Here is a 21,565-nt window from a genome sequence, read left to right on the forward strand (position 1 = left end):
TCATTATCAGCATTTCGGTCAAAGCAATTCAACAGATCTCTAGGGAGTTCCAAAGTTTGTCACATTTTCTTGTCTTCTTCTGAGCCCTCTGAACTGTCCTAACCTCTGCCTGTTCCCCAGTTCCAAATTTGCTTCCACATTTTTGGGTATCTTTTCAGCAGTGTCCCACTCTACTAGTACCAATTTACTTTATTAGTCTGTTTTCATGCTGCTGATAAAGACATACCTGAGACTGCACAATTTACAAAAGAAAGAGGCTTAACCGACTCACAGTTCCACATGGCTAGGGAGGCCTCACAATCATGGTGGAAGGTGAAAGGCACGCGTCACATGGTGGCAGACAAGAGAACTTGCACAGGGAAATTCCCCTTTATAAAAGCATCAAATCTCATGAGATCTCACTGTCATCAGAATAGGATGGGAAAGATCCACCCAAATGATTCAATTACCTCCCACGCACGGATCTCTCCCACATCACATGGGAATTATGGGAGCTGAAATTCAAGATGAGATTTGGGTGGGGACACAGCGAAGCCATATTAACACGTAAAGTAAAGTGCCTGTTATTAAGTGGCTAAGTGTTGTGAAATTTAGGTTTTAATAATAGGTACTGCATGTGGAAGCTACAGACAAAATCAAAGTGCAAACTTTTTATAATCAGAGTACAGAGAGAAGGTCTGGTTAGCCCAAGATTTTCCTGAGGCAAATATGAAATAACATAGTGTTGATGTCATTGTCCCTGAATCTTACAAAATATGGGAGTGCAAGGAGCAGTGCAGGCATTAGAATCAAGCTGCTATAACATTATTCTGTCCGCATATATTATTTTAGTGATTTTTTTCTCATTGTTGAAAATAGATTTTGTCAGTCACTGTGGCCTTGCTCTCTTAATGGAATATGCAACACTAGCTCTAAAGAAGTGTTTAGCTTGCAGACATTATGTCAGACACTGAAGCAAAATCTGACAGCAACATTTCTGCAAGTGGAAGAAAGAATACAAGTTAATATTTCCTGAGTTCTTATTGTATTTATTGGGAAATAGGTTTAGCTGCAGGTGACAGAGACCAATTATAATCATGACTTAAGATGGCAACATATTCCTGTCTAATGTAAAAGTCTGGGTTGATTTGTGGGTTTGTGGTATTGTTACGGGGGCCCCATTAAAGTGGGTCTGAACTCCCTATCTTTTGTTGCTCCACCATGTTGAAAGTTTAGCTCTTGATCCAGAATGATTCATTCTTATGTTCTCATCCCAGATTCTGGGAGGGGGGAAGGGGTCAAGAGAAAGGGATCCTCCCTATTTCATTAAAGGCATGACCTAGAGTTATATCATTTCTGATGGCATTCCACTGGCCAGCGTTTAGTATCATGACAAAACCTAACTGCAAGAAATACTGAGAAATCTAGTTTTTATTCTGAATGGCCATGAGTCTAGCTAGATGTTCCACTAATAAAGAAGAAAAGGAGAACAGATATTGGGAGACACATAATTGTCTATTCCATAATTATTATGTGTCAAGCTGTGCTAAACACTTACAAGCATTGTCTTACTTAATGCTCACAACAACACTGTGAGGCTGTTTTTACAGAGGAAATATTTTGAGATACAAAGTGGTTAAGTCTCCTTAAGTCTTGAGACACAGAGATGTTACATAATTGCCTTAAGTTCTCAGAGGAAATAAATGGCCAGGACTTGAACCCAGGCACTCTGACTTTAGAACCCTATGCTCTGGGCCTCTGTGTAATCCTTGCTTGCTCATTGTATCTCTTGGGCCTTGTTTAAAAGGAGTAAGGAATTAAAGATACTTTATAAATTGTTTATTCATGGCTTCCTCTTCAAGGCAGCTAATTGCTTCCATTCTAAAATTCCTATTTTGTTTGGTGTAAAAAGGTGTTCAGTACAATTTGGTCTAGACAAGATAACACAAGAAAATAATGCCACACAAATGTGAGAAGAATTTTAATGAAAGCAATTCCTGATTTGAAAGAAATGTGTCTATGTGATGATAAAGCAAGAAGTCTTTTTAATACATGTTACATTTTTTATGATGGAACAGAAAAAAAAACATCCAATATATCACTAGAATATAGAAATGAAAAAATTCTATCATTCAACAACGATCAAGATTGTTAATCTTTTCAGTCTTTACAAATTTCAACTACATACAGATTACCAATTTATATGTTAACATAAATGCATCTATACAGCACCAAAGAAAATTAAAGAATGTGAAGCTGCTGTAGATTCGGTGGTCAGAGAAAATCTCCCTAGGCAAGCAGCAGTAAAACTAAAATTTTAAAAAGTAAGTGGGAGCCAGCCAGATTAAGAATTAACTTGTGTGTTTATCAGTCAAGATAAGTTAAGAGATGCTGCAGTAGCAACTCCAAACTCTTAATGGCTTGAAACAATGAAGATTTTCTCACTCATGCCACATGTTCCTAACAGGATGTCTGGGGACTCTACTTCATGGCATCCTCAGACCAGGATCCAGACTTGCAGAGGAGACACTATTTGGAATATTGCCATTCTCTATGAAAAAAAAAAAAAAAAAAAAAAAAGGTGTGTGGTGAACCCTGCTCTTGATTTTAAAGCTTTTACCTGGGATTACTTACCACATTTCAATGGCCAGTGTGAGTCACATGATGACATCTAATGCCAAGAGGGCAGGAATGTGCAATTTCAACTTGCTTTCAGAAGTAAGGAGAATGGAAAGTGTTTAGTGAGTAGACTAATGACTACTGTGTTGGGTGATGGAGTATGGAGGGAAGGCATTCTCAGCTGAGAAAAAAGCATGTTCAAAGCCCCTGAAATGGGAAAGAACTTGGCATATTTATGAAACTTTAAGTAGAATCATGTTGCTGAATCCTATCTCCTATCCAGAGGAAGAGGGAGTAGATTAGGCAGATCTTTAAGGACTATGGGAAAAGGGTATAGATTTCATTCAAAATATAACATAAAACTACTGGTTGGTTTTAAGCAGGGGACCCACATGAATTCAGAAATATTTTAAAAGAGTATTGACTAATGACATTTATTATTCTGTGGAGAGGAGATTGGAAGGGAACTGAAAGGAGGGACACCAAATAGGCACCTTTTCAAAATTCTAAGTGCGATTGCATGGTGATCCCCAGTTTAATGCAGCCTTATTGAGGCAAGTATTCTATTTTACACATTTTTTAATCATTCATTGTTATTCATTTCAATCTCCTTCCCATATGCCTCCAAATTCACACAGCACTTCAAGCCACTGCAATGGCCCACAGGGAAGGAATAAAGGTTTTCGTTTCCTCTTCTTTTACTTCTGTTTCCCTTTTCTCTTATCCTGCTAAGGACATGTGCCTGCTTATGTTGAAGGAAAGGAAAGAGAAAAGCTATGCATCATTGCTTGAAATGTTTGGTGATAGGACAAAGAGGTCTCCTTTCTGTTGTCATTACCATTTCTCCATATGAAACTGATAACGTAAGGCTGCTGATGTCTTCTCACTCTGTTTAATCCACATGAATGTTTAAAAAGGTGATCTTCTGCCTCCAGGATGTTTGTAGGGTAGGAGATGCACAATCCCAGGCAGGGTTCCTTCTGCTCTGGCTCCAAGGGGAAGTGAGGCTGAGAGGACAATTGATGGATAATGAGAAAGTGATGTACTCATTAGAACCGAATAATAGTTTCAAAGGTGTTGAAATTCATGATTTTAGATATAACAATTTCTAGAGATGACAAGTTCCAGGGTTTCTTCATGAGAGTGAATGGTGCACATGAACACGGAGGTCAAAGAAGATTGAGCAGGTCAAAAAACCGAAAGCCCAGAGAATTGGATGTGTTGTGCCCAGGACTGTTGTGCTCTGCAAGAAATGAGGCGAAATCGAGGGTATATCCATTTCCTGTGGCTGCTATAACAAATTATCACAAACTTGGTGGGGATGTAAAAGTGTTTAGTATGGCTGCCTGTTGCAACACATGAGTCATCGTGCATCATTTGTCTCCTTAACTAACATAAAGAGTAATCATAATTCTTAGTAGATGTTCTGTTTAGACTCATTTTTTTCTCAATACCAGAATGCCTAGCACAGTGTAGGCACACTATAAGTGCTTGTTGGATGAATAAATGAAACATTAAGCCAAATATTTTAAAAATTTTCCCTACAGTTTGAAAATTCTCCTTTTATGACTCTTTCATCAGGCTGGGAAATAAATGACCTGGTTTCTGATTCCATCTGTATTGCTGCTTATCATTTTTAATATGAGTCTTATAATACTTCACAAGTTAGTTTGAAAGAACAAAAGAAATAATAAGTAGCTTTAAATATTCAACTGCTTTATAACCTAGCATGGAATTAGACCCTGAGCAGTATATACAATAAACTAAGGCCTTTGTTCTTGCCTTTGGGAAGATGCTAGTCTAGATAGGCATGACAAAGTTTAATACCACAAATGTAAAAGATGATGGTATAAAATGTGTGGGATGATTTTCAATTTTTTTTCCTGCAACATAGACATTCTCTGTTGAAGAAGAGATTGGCTCAGTAGCACAAAGGAATGACATGTTTGTGAAGCATGTAAGTGAGAAAGAACCTGTCTTCTGGAGCAGAGTTTTCTGAATTTGGCAATAAGCTTTTAAAAATCCCATTACCTAGGCCACATCCAAAGCTAATTATGTTAGAATCTATGGGAGTGAGATTTGGGAATCAGTATTTTTAAAATCTTTACAAAGTGATTCTAATATATAACCAAATTTGAGACTGAATTTGCTAAAGCTATGCTTCTCAAACTCTAATCACTTGAAAATTTTGTTAGAACGTAGATTCTGATCCAATAGGGTCTAAGGCAGTGCCTGAGATTCTGCATTCCTAAAAAGTTCCCAGTTGATGTTGATGCTGCTGGAACAAGGACCACACTTGGAATAGCAGTTTTCTAAAGTATGGATAAGTAAATTACATGTCAGGTAGTAAAAGAAAGGACATGAAACTAATATTTATTTAGAACCTATGTGCCAGGCAGCATGCTGATAACTTTGCATTTGTCATCTCGTTTAATCTTTACAACAGTTATGGAGGAATATTATTACTGTCATTTTAGAAATGAAGAGACTAGGGTTGAACAGGTAAGTCATTGAAGTTTGACAGTTTATTCATGATGGATCCTGGATTTAAACATAGGCATGTCTAACAGCAAAGCCCATAGGCTAACAGAAATTGTTGGAAACTTTCAAATGCTAAGCAGAAGTTTTTTTTATCTGAAATGGTAGGCAGTCTATAGCCATACCACCCTTAATATGCCTGATCTTAACTGAAATGGTAGGCAGTGTCTTTGTTACTTTCCTTAAGTGATCCCATGAAGATTGTGCCTACAATGATGCTGAGTTTGATTTCACACTCTTGCTTCAAGTTGTGTAAACAGGCAGGTAAAGAACCAGGTACTATGTATGCCTTTAACCTGGGGCCATACTCTCTAGTGTTGTGGTATCAAAGATATCCTAGAGAAGTTACAGTAGAATGTGAATAAATACTAACAGCAAAATAATAGTGCTAGTAGAGAACGTCAAAATTCAAAAGTAAAACATAAACTTTTTTCAGTTACTGGTATCAAAGGATTTTTGATTCTGGAGGGAGAAATTCTATTTCCTGGAAATATTTGGCTCTAATTCCTTGATTCAAATATTCTTCCAAATGAAAATATCTCATGAATAAAGAGATGGGAATTGAAAGTAGGGACACCAAATAGTCACCTTTTCAAACTTCTAAGTGAGACTGCATGGTGGTCCCCAATGTAAAGCAGTCTTATTTGAGGTAAATATTCTATCTATTTTAGACATTGTTTTAGATATTGTAGATATCTCTGCTCCTTTTTTTAAGTGACTTTTTTTTCCTCTCCTTTCAGGAAGCTGAAAAATGAACTTTTAGAAGCAAAACGTAGAAGTGGGAAAACTCAACAAGAGACAAGCAGAGTTTGTGTTCACTGTCAGAAAAACCTGGGCCTAATCTTTGACCGAGGAGACCCTTGCCAGGCTTGCTCACTGAGGGTGTGCAGAGAGTGTCGAGTTGCAGGCCCGGATGGCAGCTGGAAGTGCACTGTCTGTGCCAAAATCGCGTGAGTTTCTTGCCTTTTCATGGAAAGTGGAGGTTTGATGACTGAAGGGATTGGAGTGGGGAAAGCAAGAGAGAAAAAGAGTGTTTTAAGTTTAAGGATAGAGAGTGCAGGTGAAATTACAGCCCAAACACAGGCTTAACAATGCCTTGTCAGGGCTCATGTGTGCATGTATGTGTGTGTGTGTGTGTGTGTGTGTGTGTGTGTGTGTGAGAGAGAGAGAGAGAGAGAGAGGCAGATACAGAAAGAATTTTTTTAAAAAAAACTGCAAAGTATTGCAAAATTGGAAGCCTCCCTGAACCATATCTCTTTCATTTTTATTATTATTAATATTATTATTTTAGAGAAAGGATCTCATTGTGTCGCCCAGGCTGGAGTGCAGTGGCTGTTATCATGGCTCACTGAAGCCTCAACTTCCTGGGCTCAAGTGATCCTCTCACCTCAGCCTCCCAAATAGCTGAGACTACAGGTGTGCACCACTACTCCCAACTAATTTTTTTTAAGAGGCAGGGTCTTGCTGTGTTATCCAGGCTGGTCCTCTACCCTTGGCCTCCCAAAGTGCTGGGATTACAGGCATGAGCCACTGCACATGGCCACTCTTTTTGTATTTAAAAACTGCCCCTGAGCATCCTTGTCTCAGGGACCCTCTTGACTTCACATGGCTCCTCAGAAGACACAGACAATTCCGCGAGACATTCTTAGACATTTGAGGTGACTGACAATATGATTCTCACATGTTCAGCCTGCTCTGCACATCAGCTGACAAGTAAAGCAGGAATGGTTCCTGAATTTCCTCCAAACCCACTTTTCCTTGAGAAAGAACGAAGGGAGAGAACCTTCCCATTTGCCGTTTAGCCTATGGGAGTGCAGTGAGCACAAATTTCACGTTGCCAACTTGGGTGAAAGCCAAGAGTCATTGTTTTCTCACTTAAATTAAACCAGTTAGTCTGATTCAGTATTTACTACTCCCATCCTTTTGAGAAATTTCCCCTAAATCTAGTGGTATGTTTTCTCCCTCCAAGTGTCTGTTTCCTCTGCTCTGGGAGGCACCTCATAATCTCATCTCAAGGCAGCTGAGAGTTGATCTACCTTTCCTGTGAATGAAGTAAGCGATAGTGGCACACTCCAATTTGTTGGGTTTTGTTTTTTCACCTCATTAACTCATCCTGTTATGGTAGTTTAGAGGCTATCTTGGGAGGAAAAGTGAATACTGAGGTAGTAGATGTTACCTTTCATTTTCGGCTTCTCTGAATTAGGACTACTGTTCTGTTGAAGACACCTATATTCAGTGCTTACATTTTTAGCCAATGTTATGTTCCCCGCACTGTTTCCCAAAAGTGATCCTGAATAGTGCTATTCAAACTATGTTTTAATACTGGATTTAGATAAGTAGGGTTTTTTTTTCTTTTCTTTAATTTTTAATTTTTTTGGGTACATAGCAAGTATATGTATTTATCAGGTACATGAGATGTTTTGATATAGGCTTGCAATATGTAAAAATTACATCAGGTTAAATGGGGTATCTATCACCTCAAGCATTCATCCTTTGTATTACAAACTAACTATACTTTTGGTTAATTTTATAAGTAAAATTAAATTGTTATAGACTATAGTCACCCTGTTATGCTATCAAATACTAGATCTTATTCATTCTAACTATTTTTATGCCTATTAGCCATCTCCACTTCCCTCGACCCCCACTACCCTTCCCAGCCTCTGGTAACCATCCTTCCACTCTCTATGTCCATGAGTTAAATCGTTTTAATTTTTAGCTCCTACAAATAAGTGTAAACATGTAAAGTTTGCATTTCTGTGCCTAGCTTATGTCACTTAACATAATGATCTCTATTTTCATCCATGTTGTTGCAAATTACTGGATCTCATTCCTTTTTATAGCTGAATAGTGCTCCATTGTGTATATGTACCACATTTTCTTAATCCATTCATTTGTTGACGGACACTTAGGTTGCTTCCAAATCTTGGCTATTGTAAATAGTGCTGCAGTAAAAATAGCAGTGCAGATATCTCTTCAATATACTGATTTCCTTTATTTTGGGTATATACCTAGGAGTGGGATTGTTAGATCTATGGTAGCTCTATTTTTAGTTTTTTAAGGAACCTCCAAACTGTTCTCCTAGTTGTAATAATTTACATTTTCACCAACAGTGTATGAAGTTCCTTTTCCTCTACATTCTTACCAGCATTTGTTATTGCCTGTCTTTTGGATAAAAGCCATTCTAACTGGAATTAGATAATAGCTCATTGTAGTTTTGTCATGCATTTATCTGATGATCAGTGAGTGTTGTTGAACACCTTTTCATATGCATGTTTGTTATTTGTATGTCTTCTTTTGAGAAATGTCTGTTCAGATATTTTGCCCATTTAATGAGATTATTAGATTTTTCCTAATCAGATTATTAGATTTTTTTGTAGAGTTGCTCGAGCTCCGTATATATTCTCCTTATTAATCCCTTGTCAGATGGGTAGTTTGCAAATGATTTTTTCCCATTCTTCAAGTTGTCTCTTCACTTTGTTGACTGTACCCTTTGCTGTGCAGAAGCTTTTTAACCTGATATGATCCTATTTGTTCATGTTTACTTTGGTTACCTGTGCTTGTGGGGTACTTCTCAAGAAGTATTTGCCCAAACCAATGTCCTAGAGATTCTCGGCAATGTTTTCTTGTAGTAGTTTCATAGCGTGAAGTCTTAGATTTAAGTATTTAATCCATTCTGATTTGATTTTTATATATAGTGAGAGAGATGGGTCTAGTTTCATTCTTCTGCATATGGATATCCAGTTTTTCCAGCACCATTTATTGAAAAAAGTGTCCTGTCCCCAATGTATGATTCTGACACCTTTGTCAAAAATGAGCTCACTGTAAATGTATGGATATGTTTCTTGGTTCTCTACTCGGTTCCATTGGTCTATGAATCTGTTTTTATACCAGTACCATGCTGATTTGCATATGTTCTGTGGCATAAAAACATGGACATTATAGCTCTGTAGTATAATTTGTAGTCAGGTAACGTGATTCCTCTAGTTTTCTTTTTGCTCAGGACAACTTTGGCTATTCTGGGTCTTTTGTGGTTCTATGTAAATTTTAAGATTGTTTTTTCTAGTTCTGTGAAAAATGTAATTGGTATTTTAATAGAGATTGCATTGAATCTGTAGATTGTTTTAGATAAACAGTTTTAAAGAAATGAACTATTTAAGTTCTTTTAATATTTACTTTAGATACGTTATTTTGATTTACTTAAGGAATTATCAATTCTTTATCTCACATAAATAAATTTTTCTTAGTCTTTTTGTCATCAGCAAACTTCCTTTTCCAGATCTGGGAGGATGAACACTGATGAAATCATCAATATATGGATTTCAACATCATCTTCTACTGATTTGAAGGAGCTCTTTATACATTCCGTATACAAGCTATGTTGGTTACCTATATTGCAGATATCCTCTCTCACCTTCTGACTTGGCTTTCTACTCTCTTAATGGTATCATTTTATGAACAAAAATATCTACTTTTTAGTAGTTGCATTTATTAATTTTTTCTTGGATTATTAGAGGGATTTTTTCTGAATCCTGTTGAAGAAAACTTTCCCTAACACCAAAATTGTGAAAATATTCTCCTATGTGATGTTTTGTAATTGTTATTGCCTTACCTTTTAACCTTTAAACTTATAATCCACCTGAAACTGACTTTTTGTGCAAACTGTGAGTTAAAAACTGATTTTTATATTTTAATATGGGAATTATGCAGTGACTGAATTGAGTATCCTAATAAATCTATTCAATGATGTTCTTAATTATGCTGTCCAAGTCTTCCATATATTAAGTGTTTTTTAATCTGCATATCCACTCAGATATTGAGAAAGGTAATCTAAACTCTCTCAATAATGATCGTGGATTTTCTATTTATCCTTTTATTTCTGATTATATTTGCTTTATATATTTAGATTTACTACATAGTTACCCTTTCCATCACTCTTTCTGCTTTGCTATATCTCCATACTTCCATTGGAATAATTTTTCTTCTTCCTAAAGTGTACCCTTTAGTATTTCCTTTAGTGTGGCTTTGCTGGTGGTGAATACTCTCAATTTCTTTCTTAGTATGGCTTTATTTCACTCTTAGTTTTCAAATATGTTTTCACTGCTTATTGAATCCTAGGATGGACATTATTAACTTTCAGTAATTTGAAGATTCTATTGGCTTTGGATTTCCAACGTTTCTATTAGAAAATCAGATATCAGTATATTATCTTTCCTTTGAAAGTAATATTTTTTAACCGTTTTTAATATTTTCCCCTTTTCTGTCATGTTTTCAATAATTACTATAACAATCCTAGGTCTGATTTTCTTTGTATTTATCTATCTTGATGTTCCTAGAACATCTTGAATCTGGACATTAATATATTTTGTTGTATTAAAAATTTTTTCAAGGAATATCCCTTTAGTTATTTCTTTTCCCCCATTATCCCTCTCCTTTACTCCAGGTAGTCAGGATATGCATCTTAGTAATATTCAACATCTTTTAGATATCTTTATGCTCCATCTGTACTTGTTTTCCATTTATATTTCTAAACTCAGTTTGTATATTTTTGTCTGACCTATATTTCAGTTTATGAATCCTGTCTTTGTGTCTAATTTGCTACTAAACACATCCATTTAGTTCTTAACTTCAGTTACTGTGTTTTTCAGTTTTAGAATTTCCATTTTGCTTCTGTTGTAATTTCTTGGAATAATTATTTTTAGTTATGTTAAAATGTATGAATTATAGCTGTTATTTGAGTCCCATATGGGACTATTTCTATTGTTTATTGTTTCTCATGGTTTTGGTTGTGTCTTTCTTCCCACAAACCTAGTGGTTTTTTATTGATGGCCAAAATACATGAAAAAATGGTAAGATTTAATGAAACTCTGTATAATATGCCTCTATTGAGAATGTGCATTTTTCTTCTGGAAGGGAACTAGGATAAGACTCCTGCATATTTAATATTACCTTAATCAAGTCAAGGGTTGAACTAATTTCAAAATTGGGCCTTGGTCCTTGTGAGGGCTGATCTGTTTCTTGATCACATAATCTCATAAGAAATACTCCTTCAGGGACTCATAACTTGCCTGTTAGGTAAGAGAGGCAATTGGTTTTATATTTTATGGATAGTGTAAACAAGAATGCTAAGAGTTAGATGTGTGTTAGTAGAGTTGGGATGAGTTTAAAAGTTTTGGGGTTTTTTTGTTGTTGTTGTTTATTTGTTTGTTTTTTCACACAGCTCTTTTCCCACCAGACTCTGCCAAGATGAGATTTTCCATTTTAGAGCATTGATGGAATTTTAACAAATGACTGATTTGCTAGTCCTCAACTATGGAGTCTGAGGATTTATCAGGGAATTTCTCAATAACCATTTCTCTAATTTATACAATCCTATTTAATGTGATCCTTAATATTTATTTTTTCCATTTATATTGAATATTTGTTCACCCTCTTCTTTACACCTGAGGCCCTCACTCACTTAGACAATAGTAGCTAGGGACTGTGGCTCAAAAATTCTTCCATTAATCACAAGTTATCTCAAGCTTCTATATAGGGAGAAGAACTTTATCTTTAACTTCTAAATATCACTTGTAATTACTGAAGTACTTTCAATACAAGATCTAAGGAGATTGTGTATTCACACATTTTGCCATCAACTAATCTGCTAGTTAGTACATACGGTAATCAGAGACCTAAGTCACTCATACCTCTCCAGTACATCTTATCAGATTAACTTTAGGTTGTTTTAATGAGAAATTAACTTTTAATATAAAGCCAGTGGAATTTGGAGATTGTTTTAAAAGCTAGCCTGCCCAAATTAATGCAACTCTTTCCTGTGCTTTTCCCTTAATACCTACATGCTCTATATTTTACTTATTTATTTTATTTATTATTTTTCTTCCTCCACTAGAATGTAAGGTTTATAACCATGAGGGCAGGAGTTTTTATCTGTACTGTTCATTGATCTAGTTCTAGTGCCTAAAATAATGCCTATAGTAGGTACTCAATGAATATTTGTTAAACAAATAGATAGATGAATGGATAATAGAACAAATGAACAATTGAATGGATGAACAAATGGTAGGCCTCTACTTAAAGTGTATCAGGCTTAAGCAAGTGGAACAAATGTAGAACAACTGTGATTTTCTTCTGTCAGGAGCATGGGATTAAAAAGAAATGAGCCATGCCAAATGCATTTGCTTTCTGAGCAAAGCAAATTCCTGTCATAGAAATATATAAGTTGTTGTCAGAGGGTATAAGAATAACTAATAACAAATCAGAACTTCTGTGTCTTCCATAGAACATGTTAATTCATCTATTAGACTAATTTTATTGGTGAAACAATAATTTAATAGACCCAAACATCCACCTGTGTAATTAATCCATTCATTAACCCATCCATCTATCTTTCCCATACATTTATTGATAACATATAAGTGTACTTGGGACTGAGGATACAAAGTTGAATAAAAAATGGACTACCCTCAATGGTTACACAGTATAAGGAGGAAGATGAGTTTATTAAATTACTATTTCATTCATAAATTTCTGTCTTGATGCATTAAAATGTCTTAAGGAAGAAACAGCTCTTTCAATGTGTGATTCTAACCCTTCTATGACAACACTCGTCTTATATCCTGTGACAGCTAGAAATTTACATGATGAGTGTTTAATTTGACATATCCAAATTCCTTCTCACTTTTAAAGCTGAAAATCAGAGTACATTATTTCTCCAGTATTCCAAGTATGAGCCTGTGTGATTTTAAAGACTTAAATTATCTCTCAGTATTGGAAGTATCTTGTTTGCTATTCATGGACTGGCTTTCAAAAAGGAAGCATAAATGATACTATATTGGTGGCAAGCACTCTTTGTTTGTTGTGAGAGAATATTGCAGCCCCACTGGGCTATCTCTATGTTTAATAGACCATAAAATTGAAATTCCCACCCTGACCTCTAAGAGATGAGATGAGTCAGAAGGTGATTCACTTTCTAATCAGTTGGAAGTAAATGACCTTTATTGTCATTTACTTTGGATTGGGTAAAAGTAAAGAGCTTTTATTGTTTTAGCACTGAAACGATGACAGCACGGGCTGACAGAGGGAGGTTACTTGTTAAAATGGGCTGAGCAGCCCCTGACATTTTCTCAAATCCCTTCTGATTCTAACAAGTTGGCTACTGTAAGCCTAGTTTTTAAACTAACTCTATAAAAACATAATAAAAGGGACCATGACACAGACAGTTAATTCATTTTCCATCTTAATAAGACCTACATAATTCCACATTGTTATGTTAGGTGAGGCAATTGCTGTCAACACAAAGATAGTCATAATGATCATTTTTTAAATTAGTACCCAATTGAATTCAGAAAGGCCCAAAAGATAAAAGCAACATGAGTCAGAACAAAACATGAAATATTTTTTCTTCTTTTTTTTTTTTTTTTTTTTTTTTGAGATGAAGTCACGTTCTGTTTCCCAAAGTACAGTGCAGTGGCTCAATCTCCGCTCATTGCAGCCTGCGCCTTCCAGGTTCAAGTGATTCTCCTCCCTCATCCTCCCGAGTGGCTGTGACTACAGGCATGCACCACCACATCCGGCTAATTTTTGTGCGTTTTTAGTAGAGACGGGGTTTCACTGTGTTGGCCAGGCTGGCCTCAAATTCCTGACCTCAAGTAATCCACCCACTTCAGCCTCCCAAGTGCTGGTATTACAGGCGTGAGCCACTGCCTCTGGCCAAAACATGAAATACTTCTAATATGACATTGGTGGGCTGATCTTATATTTATGCTATGTTGCAACATATTGCTATATGTCCTTGTGAGAATCTTTGTCTTTTTAAAGTAGGAGGAGCCCAATATTTTTATTTTTGATTAATTGGTAATAATTACTACAACAGATAAAATAACTGAAATCGATGAAAAATATTGAGTGTTTATTAGTAAAATAAATTTCAAAAAAGATAGTACTGACGGATGAAATATACACAGAGTGCAGAAGAGAATGTATACACCTTTGTTATAAGAAAGAGAAATACAGCCCCTGACATCTGGAAGCTGGGCACCAGAATCCTACAAGATCATTCTACAACAATAATAAACAAAACAAGAACATTTCAAAAAATCATAGATGTAAACAAGATGATTGTTCAAACCACAAAGTACCAAACACCCCCATTTCCTGGCCAATGTAAATAACCTCTTACGTCCTTTCCAATTACAGCTTTAGCCTAGCATTAGTTTGCCATCCTTCTAAATAAAATTTATTGAGATACCAATGATAGAATTATCCCCACTCTCTGACATCACTTAATCCAGAGAAAATCCCTGTTCAATCAAACTCTCCCCAAAATTACTAACATAAACCCAAATCCCATAGTAAATCCCTGCAAGTGCCTCTTACAGAGACTCCCCATGATTCCTCATGGTATATGGGGTTTTTTTTTTTCCATTATTATGAGCAAAAAATCTCAATTTGTTTGTCCATAGGTGGGTTCCTGATGATCTTTGGCCTGATGAGTGAATATTGGTAGTTGCCACATAGGCCATTTCAAAATCACCTCTAGTTTAGCAAATTTTCATGGTGCAGCTACAAGGGAAAAATTCACATTGGAGCAGTCCCACATTTACCCAAAAATTTTTTGAATGGTAAGAAGCTATTTTGAGTGTCTTGACATGCTATTTTGCTTTACCTATATGCAAGAGCCAAGATTTTCAAATCTAAAAATAAAGTACACATCAAAGATATTGAATACATATGTATGGTTTAAACAATAATAAAAATTGCCCCTGTGTACACATTACCCAGTTTACGAAGTACAACATCTTGTTTTGCATTTTTCATTCCCTTGCTTTATAGTTTTATCACATTTGGATATGTTTCTAAGTAATACATTTTCTAGTTTTGCATTTTTGAATGTTATGGAAATGGAAATCATACTTCCTGTATTCTTTTATGATGTTTTTATCTCAACAACATTTTTGTAAAATTTATCCATGTTTGTGTGAATAATATTACATTCATCTACACTGTTGCTACATTCCTTTAATGTGTCTATTTTCTGGTGAATAAACATTTAGATTGTGTCATTTTATAATTTTACCAAAACATGCTGCCATGACATTCTTACACATATGATCTGACAAACATGTATGACTGTGTACATTCTATAGTGGGATTGTTTAATCTGTGGATTATTATCTATTGGTAGGTAGTAACTAGCATTAAAAACATGGTGGAATTTTAAAATCTGTGGATCATGACCCATTGGTGGGTAGTAACTAGCATTAAAAAAAAGTAAAGTAGAGTAGAAAATGTCAGTATACATATACATATGTGTGTGTATATATACTTATACATGTGTATCTATTTTCTGAATTGTGACATAAAATGTATTTCTTACTGCGACCTCTGCCAAAAATGCTTGAGAAGACTACTGCAGGGTGTGCATCTAGGAGTGAAATTGCACAGCAAACAGTATGAGCAAGCATTTTCAGCTTAACAAGATAATGTTAAATTCTTTTTTATAGCAGTTTTACCAAATAAGACCCCACTAGCATTGTGTAAGTGTTTCCTTTACTTCATGATCTTACCAACACTTGGCATCATGAATTTTTTTTACTTTTTCCAAACTCACAGATATAAAGGAATATCTCCCTGTAGTTTCAATTTGCATCTTACTGCTTAAGCATGAGGTTGAGCATCTTTTCATATATTTATTGGCCTTTTGTGTTTTTTTCTGTGATAAGAGTACTTATGTATATTGCACAATTTTCTTTTAGGTGCTGGTCTCTTCCGTATTAATTTGGAGATATTCATTTTGCCCTCCTTCATCTCTAAATATGTTTTTGCCTTAAAGTCTATTTATTTTTTCTGTTATTAATACAGCTACATCAAATTTCTTTTGGTTAATAGTTGCATACATATTTTTCCAACATTTGACTTTAAACCTTTCTGTGTCCATATGTTTAAGGTGAGTCTCTTCTATGTAGCATATATGCTATTTTAAAATAAACAATATGTTATATGTATTTTAATATTCACTTTACTTATATGTTATATACATTATATATGTTTTGTATATACATATACGTGATATATATACTAGATATAATTTTTAACATTTAATCTGATAATATTGTTTCTTAAATTATAGTATTTATACTTATTGATCACTATAATATTTACACTTATTTCTATTATCATTGTGATTCCTGAAATATTTGCATTTATTTATATTATCTGTCAATTCATTAAAGTGTGTTTCTCTCATTCCATGTTATCCTTTCTACTGGCATTCATACTATATGATTTTTTCATTTTCAACAGTTACCCTGGAAATTACAACGTTTATATTAAACTTTGCAAATCAATAGCTAAAGGAAACTTGATATTCTTAAACTCTAAATATCATTTTTCTGACTGATACATGATTTTTGCCCCATATTTTATACATCTCTTATAGCATAATTCAACAATTTATGTACTTTCATTTTTCTTTATAAGTCAATGTTTGTTTAGGTTTTTATGTATTTTATCAATTTCATTGTTCACCATTCCTTTTTATACCTTAGATCTATTTTACCTCCTCCTGAAGTATAGTCTTTAAAATTTCCTCTAGTGAGAATCTATTGGTGATAAATTATCTGTTTTTATTTTGTTGAAAATTTATTTCATCCTCATTCCTGAACAGTAATTTCTGTGGATATGCAATTATAGATTGATAGTATTTTCTCCCAGCACTTTGAAGATATATCATTGGCTTCTGGATTTCATCATTGCTATTAAAAGTCAACTGTCATTCTAATTGTGATTCTTTTGTAGGTTTCCTTTTTCTTCCCTAGCTACTTTTAAGATTTTCTCTTTGACTATAATGCTCTATAGTTTCATCATAATGTGAAAGGGATTTCTTTTCACTTTTCTTGCTTGGAAACGAAGAAAGAATAAATCTAGACCAGCATCTTCATATGGCCAAGGTCCTTGGTTGTCTTCCTCATCTCTGTATTCTTAGCCTTGGCCTGGGGCCTGACACATAGTAGAAATGCAATAAACATTTGCTGTGTAGGCTGGGCACAGTGGCTCACGCCTGTAATCCCAGCACTTTGGTAGGCCGAGGTGGGTGGATCACTTGAGGTCAGGAGTTTGAGACCAGCCTTGGCAACATGGTGAAACCCCGTGTCTATTGAAAATACAAAATTAGCCGGGTGTGGTGGTGCATGCCTATAGTTCCAGCTACTCGGGAGGCTGAGGCGGGAGAACCTGGGAGGCAGAGGTTGCAGTCAGCTGAGAGCTTGCCACTGCACTCTGGCCTGGGTGACAGAGTGAGACTCTACCTCAAAAAACAAACAAACAAAAAAATGCTGTGTAAAGCATCTGGGATTTCAATACAAATCCTGTCTCTGACGTAATACCTTTGTAACTTTGGACAAATTGGTTAACTTATGTGAGCTTTAGTTTCCTTGTCTGTAAATTGGCAACAGTAATAGATATTTCATAGCTTATAGTGAAAATTAGAGATACCATATGTAAAGTGACTAGCATATTACTTGGTGACTGATAAGCACTCACTAAGTATTTGTTTCCTGTTCTACCAAGACTTCTGTCTGCCTCCTGACAAGGCTTGACACCTGAGAGGGGTGACAAAGTCATAATCTCAACAATCTGTTCTGATATTTTAAAGCTCTGAAATCACAAATGACTCAAATGCATCATGAGTTTAACAAATATAAGATGTATAGTTATTATTCTCACAAGGGCAGCAAGAGGTACTGACTAACAATTCTGGGAAGATGTTATTTGTGTTAGGTGTTGGCAGCTCAAGGCATATGTGGTAAAAGTTATATGGAGGCCCATTTCCTGGAGAATGTAGACTGGATATGTCTACTTTCCCCTGCTACACATGAAACTGCTGTCAGTATGCTATCTACTCCATCCTACATCCCAGGAACATACCAAAAAAAAAAAAAATCTAAAGCCTTGGCATGCCACTACCCAGTGATTTTTTAGTCATTGAACTATATTGTTCCCCTTGTTCTTTATTTCTTTTTGTTTGCTCTTTGCCTCCTGCAGAAGTTGAAAAACTCCTCTTTTTTTTTAAATAAAATACCAGGAATAAATATTTTAGGCTTTGAGAGCTATGTGGTCTACTGCTACAACTACTCAGCTTTGTAGTTATAGCACAAAATCAGCCAAAGACAATACATAAACAATTGAGCATGGATATCTTTCAATAAAACTTTATTTACATAAGCAATGAAGAAAGGACTCCCTATTTAATAAATGGTGCTGGAATAGCTGGCTATCCACATGCAGAAGAATGAAACTGGACCCCTATTTTTCACTATATACAAATATTAACTCAAGTTGGATTAAACATTAAAGTGTAAGACCTCAAACTATACAAATCCTGAAAGAAAACCTAGGAAATGATATTTTGAATATCAGCCTTGGCAAATAATTTATTACTAATTCCTCAAAAGTAATTACAGCAAAAACAAAAATTGACAAGTGAGACCTAATTAATCCAAAAAGCTTTTACACAGCAAAAGAAACTAACAGAGTAAATAACCCAAGGAATGGGAGAAAATATTCACAAACTATGCATACAACAAATGTTTCATATCCATTACTGTAATGAAGTTAACAAGCAAAAAGCAAATAATCCCATTAAAAAAGTAGGCAAAGGACATGAACAGACCCTTCTCAAAAGAAGACATACAAGCATCCAACAAGCATATGAAAAAAAACTTCATCGTCACTAATCATCAGAGAAATGCAAATAAAAAGCACAGTGAGATACCATGTCACAGCAGTCAGATGGCTATTACTAAAAAGTAAAAAAATAACAGATGCTGGTGAAGTTGTGGAGAAAAGGAAATGCTTATACACTGTTGGTGGGAATTTAAATTTGTTCAGCCACTGTGGAAAACAGTTTGGAGATTTCTCAAAAAACTAAAAACAGAACTATTATACCATTTGACCCAGCAATCCCATTACTGGGTATATAACCAAAGGAGAAAAAAAATCATTCTACACAAAAGATGCACATACTTGTATATTCACAGCTACACTGGTCAAAAAAGCAAAGACAGAGACAACCTAGCTGCCCATCAACAATAGATTAGTTCAAGAAAATGTGGTACATACATACCATGAAATACTATGCAACCATAAAAAATAATGAAATTGTATCTTTTGCAGCAACATGGATGCAGCTGGAGGCCATTATCCTAAGCGAATTAATGCAGGAATAGAAAACCAAATATTGCATGTTCTCAATTATAATTAGGAGGTAAACATTGGATATATATGGAGATAAAGACGGCAACAATACACACTGCGTACTCCTGGAGGTGGGGGCAAGGGTTGAAAAACTACCTATTGGATACTAAGCTCAGTATCTAGGTGATGGAATGATTCATATCCCAACCCTCAGCATCAGACAATATACCCACATAAGAAACCTGTACATGTGCCCCATGAATATAAAATAAAAGCTGAAATTATCTTTTTAGAAGACCTTATGGACCCTGAAGTTTCATATACTTTTCACATTTCATTAAATATTCTTATTTTGATTTTTTTTCAATCATTTAAAAACGTAACAACCATTTTTAGCTTGTGGCTGTACAAAATAGATGATGGAGTGAATTTGACCCATGGACCATAGTGTGCTTTCCTCTTCCCTATTGCTTCTGAATTTTCCTTATTCATATTCTTACAACCTATGCAATTTCAAGAATTGAATATTCAAACAAATATATTTCTTTGTTAAATTATTATAGTAGTTTTCTATTGCCACCTTAAGTATTACCACAGCTTAGCAGTTTAAAACAATGCAAATGTATTATTTCATAGTTCTGGAGCTCAGGAGTCTGGATTGGTTTGACTCGCTTCTCTACTCCAGGTTCTACGAGGCTAAAATCAAGGTGATGGCTAGTTGAGCTCTTTTTTATAAAGAGGGTCTGGAAAGAATCCACTTCCAAGCTCATTCTTGTGGGCAGAATTCAGCTCCTTGTGGCTGTCGGAATGAGGTGCCAATTTCCTTGTTGACTGTTCACTGAAAGCCATTCTTAGCTCACAGAGGCCTCATTTTCTAGTCATAGCCTGTGGACCGCTGTGCCTCAGAGCTTTTCCAGCATGTCAAATCTTTCTCATCTTCACAATCTGACTTTCCATTCTGCAGTGTCTTTACTGACTTCCTCTTCTTCCTTTGTGTTTAAGGGCTTATGTGATAGCTTTGGGCCCATATGGATAATCTAGGATAATCTTACTATTTTAAGGTCAGCAAATTCTGATCACATCATCACCTGGATTAGCGTTTGATTGAATAGCTAAGAAACAAGAGACATCCTTAGAATTTAGAATACCACAATTATCACCTGGATTTCCAACATAAATAGTCATATATAAATCTATAGATCACTCGAAATGTATCCAGAAATAACCCATTCAAGCTTTTGGTTTTGGTAGGTTATATCTTAAATTTGACCATATTCCATAAGCATAATTTATATAGTTATTGTTATGAAGCTTATCTAACAATCTGGGCTTCTCAATAGGTAATACAGCCACTTGGGAGTAGATCTACGATAGACAAGCTATGGTCTTACATTTCAATGAATGCTTTTCTCTAAAGTTAGCATTTTCACTTTTTTTCCCAGTAGTGGAATGATGTTTCACACATAATTTACCTTTGCCTCATAGATTCGGAACAGATTTCAGGATAATTGCTGTGGAGAACAAGGCTGACATATTTTTCTGGAGTGACTTTTCTATCTGGGATCCAGCCAATGATTTTCAAGTCCAATAAGTTGCTGAATCAAATGAATATAATACTCTGGGGCTAGAAATGTCTATTTGACTCTCAGTTGCTTTTCCTCAACCACCATATTAGACATGTTCTTGCTGATTCTCATTCTCAGCCCAAGTGTCTGTATCTTTCTTTTTACTCTTCACCTCCATGATACCCTGATTTGCATCTTCATCATTTTGTATCCTGTTTATTGTTTAACTTTCTAATTTGCTTGCTTACCCTCTGGTTTCTCTCTTCTTCACATATTTATCCAGAAATTATATGATTCAATCTGACCTTTAGAAAAACTGCTAGAATGACACTCCAGCTCTTTAGCTTGGCATTCAAAGATTTGGCCCCAAATCCTACCTTTTAACTCCACTTTTCAATGGACTTCTCCACAAACCCTTTACCCTAGTTACATAGTCCTATTTACTATTTTCAGAACATGCCCCATAGAGGTTTTGGGACAGTAGTGCTCACGTAATCAGCTAAAACCGTTTCTTAATTTTTAATTAGAAATATATTTAGGCTACCAAGTGATTTCTACAAGCTGTTAAAATCCTTGTGATATGCCTGAAAATGACAGCATAGCTGCTATAGGTTGAATTCCAGGTATTATCATTCATTCCACAAATATTTCCTGAGCACAGTGTCAGT

General features: G+C 35.3%; 1 protein-coding gene across 4 annotated transcripts in view; it reads left to right on the forward strand.

Moving 5' to 3' along the window:
* The window catches only part of SYTL5 (synaptotagmin like 5), a 220,945-nt gene that overhangs the window by 141,230 nt on the left and 58,150 nt on the right, over positions 1 to 21,565 (forward strand). For all 4 annotated transcript variants that reach the window (XM_032261633.1, XM_032261636.1, XM_032261634.1 and 1 more), the window contains one exon: positions 5,877 to 6,086. In XM_032261633.1, coding sequence (XP_032117524.1) covers positions 5,877 to 6,086 — 210 coding nt within the window. The remainder of the gene's footprint in view (positions 1 to 5,876; positions 6,087 to 21,565) is intronic.

This window comes from Sapajus apella, unplaced genomic scaffold (genome assembly GCF_009761245.1).
Source record: "Sapajus apella isolate SASKATOON/1434 unplaced genomic scaffold, GSC_monkey_1.0 scaffold125, whole genome shotgun sequence".
Lineage (NCBI taxonomy): Eukaryota > Metazoa > Chordata > Mammalia > Primates > Cebidae > Sapajus > Sapajus apella.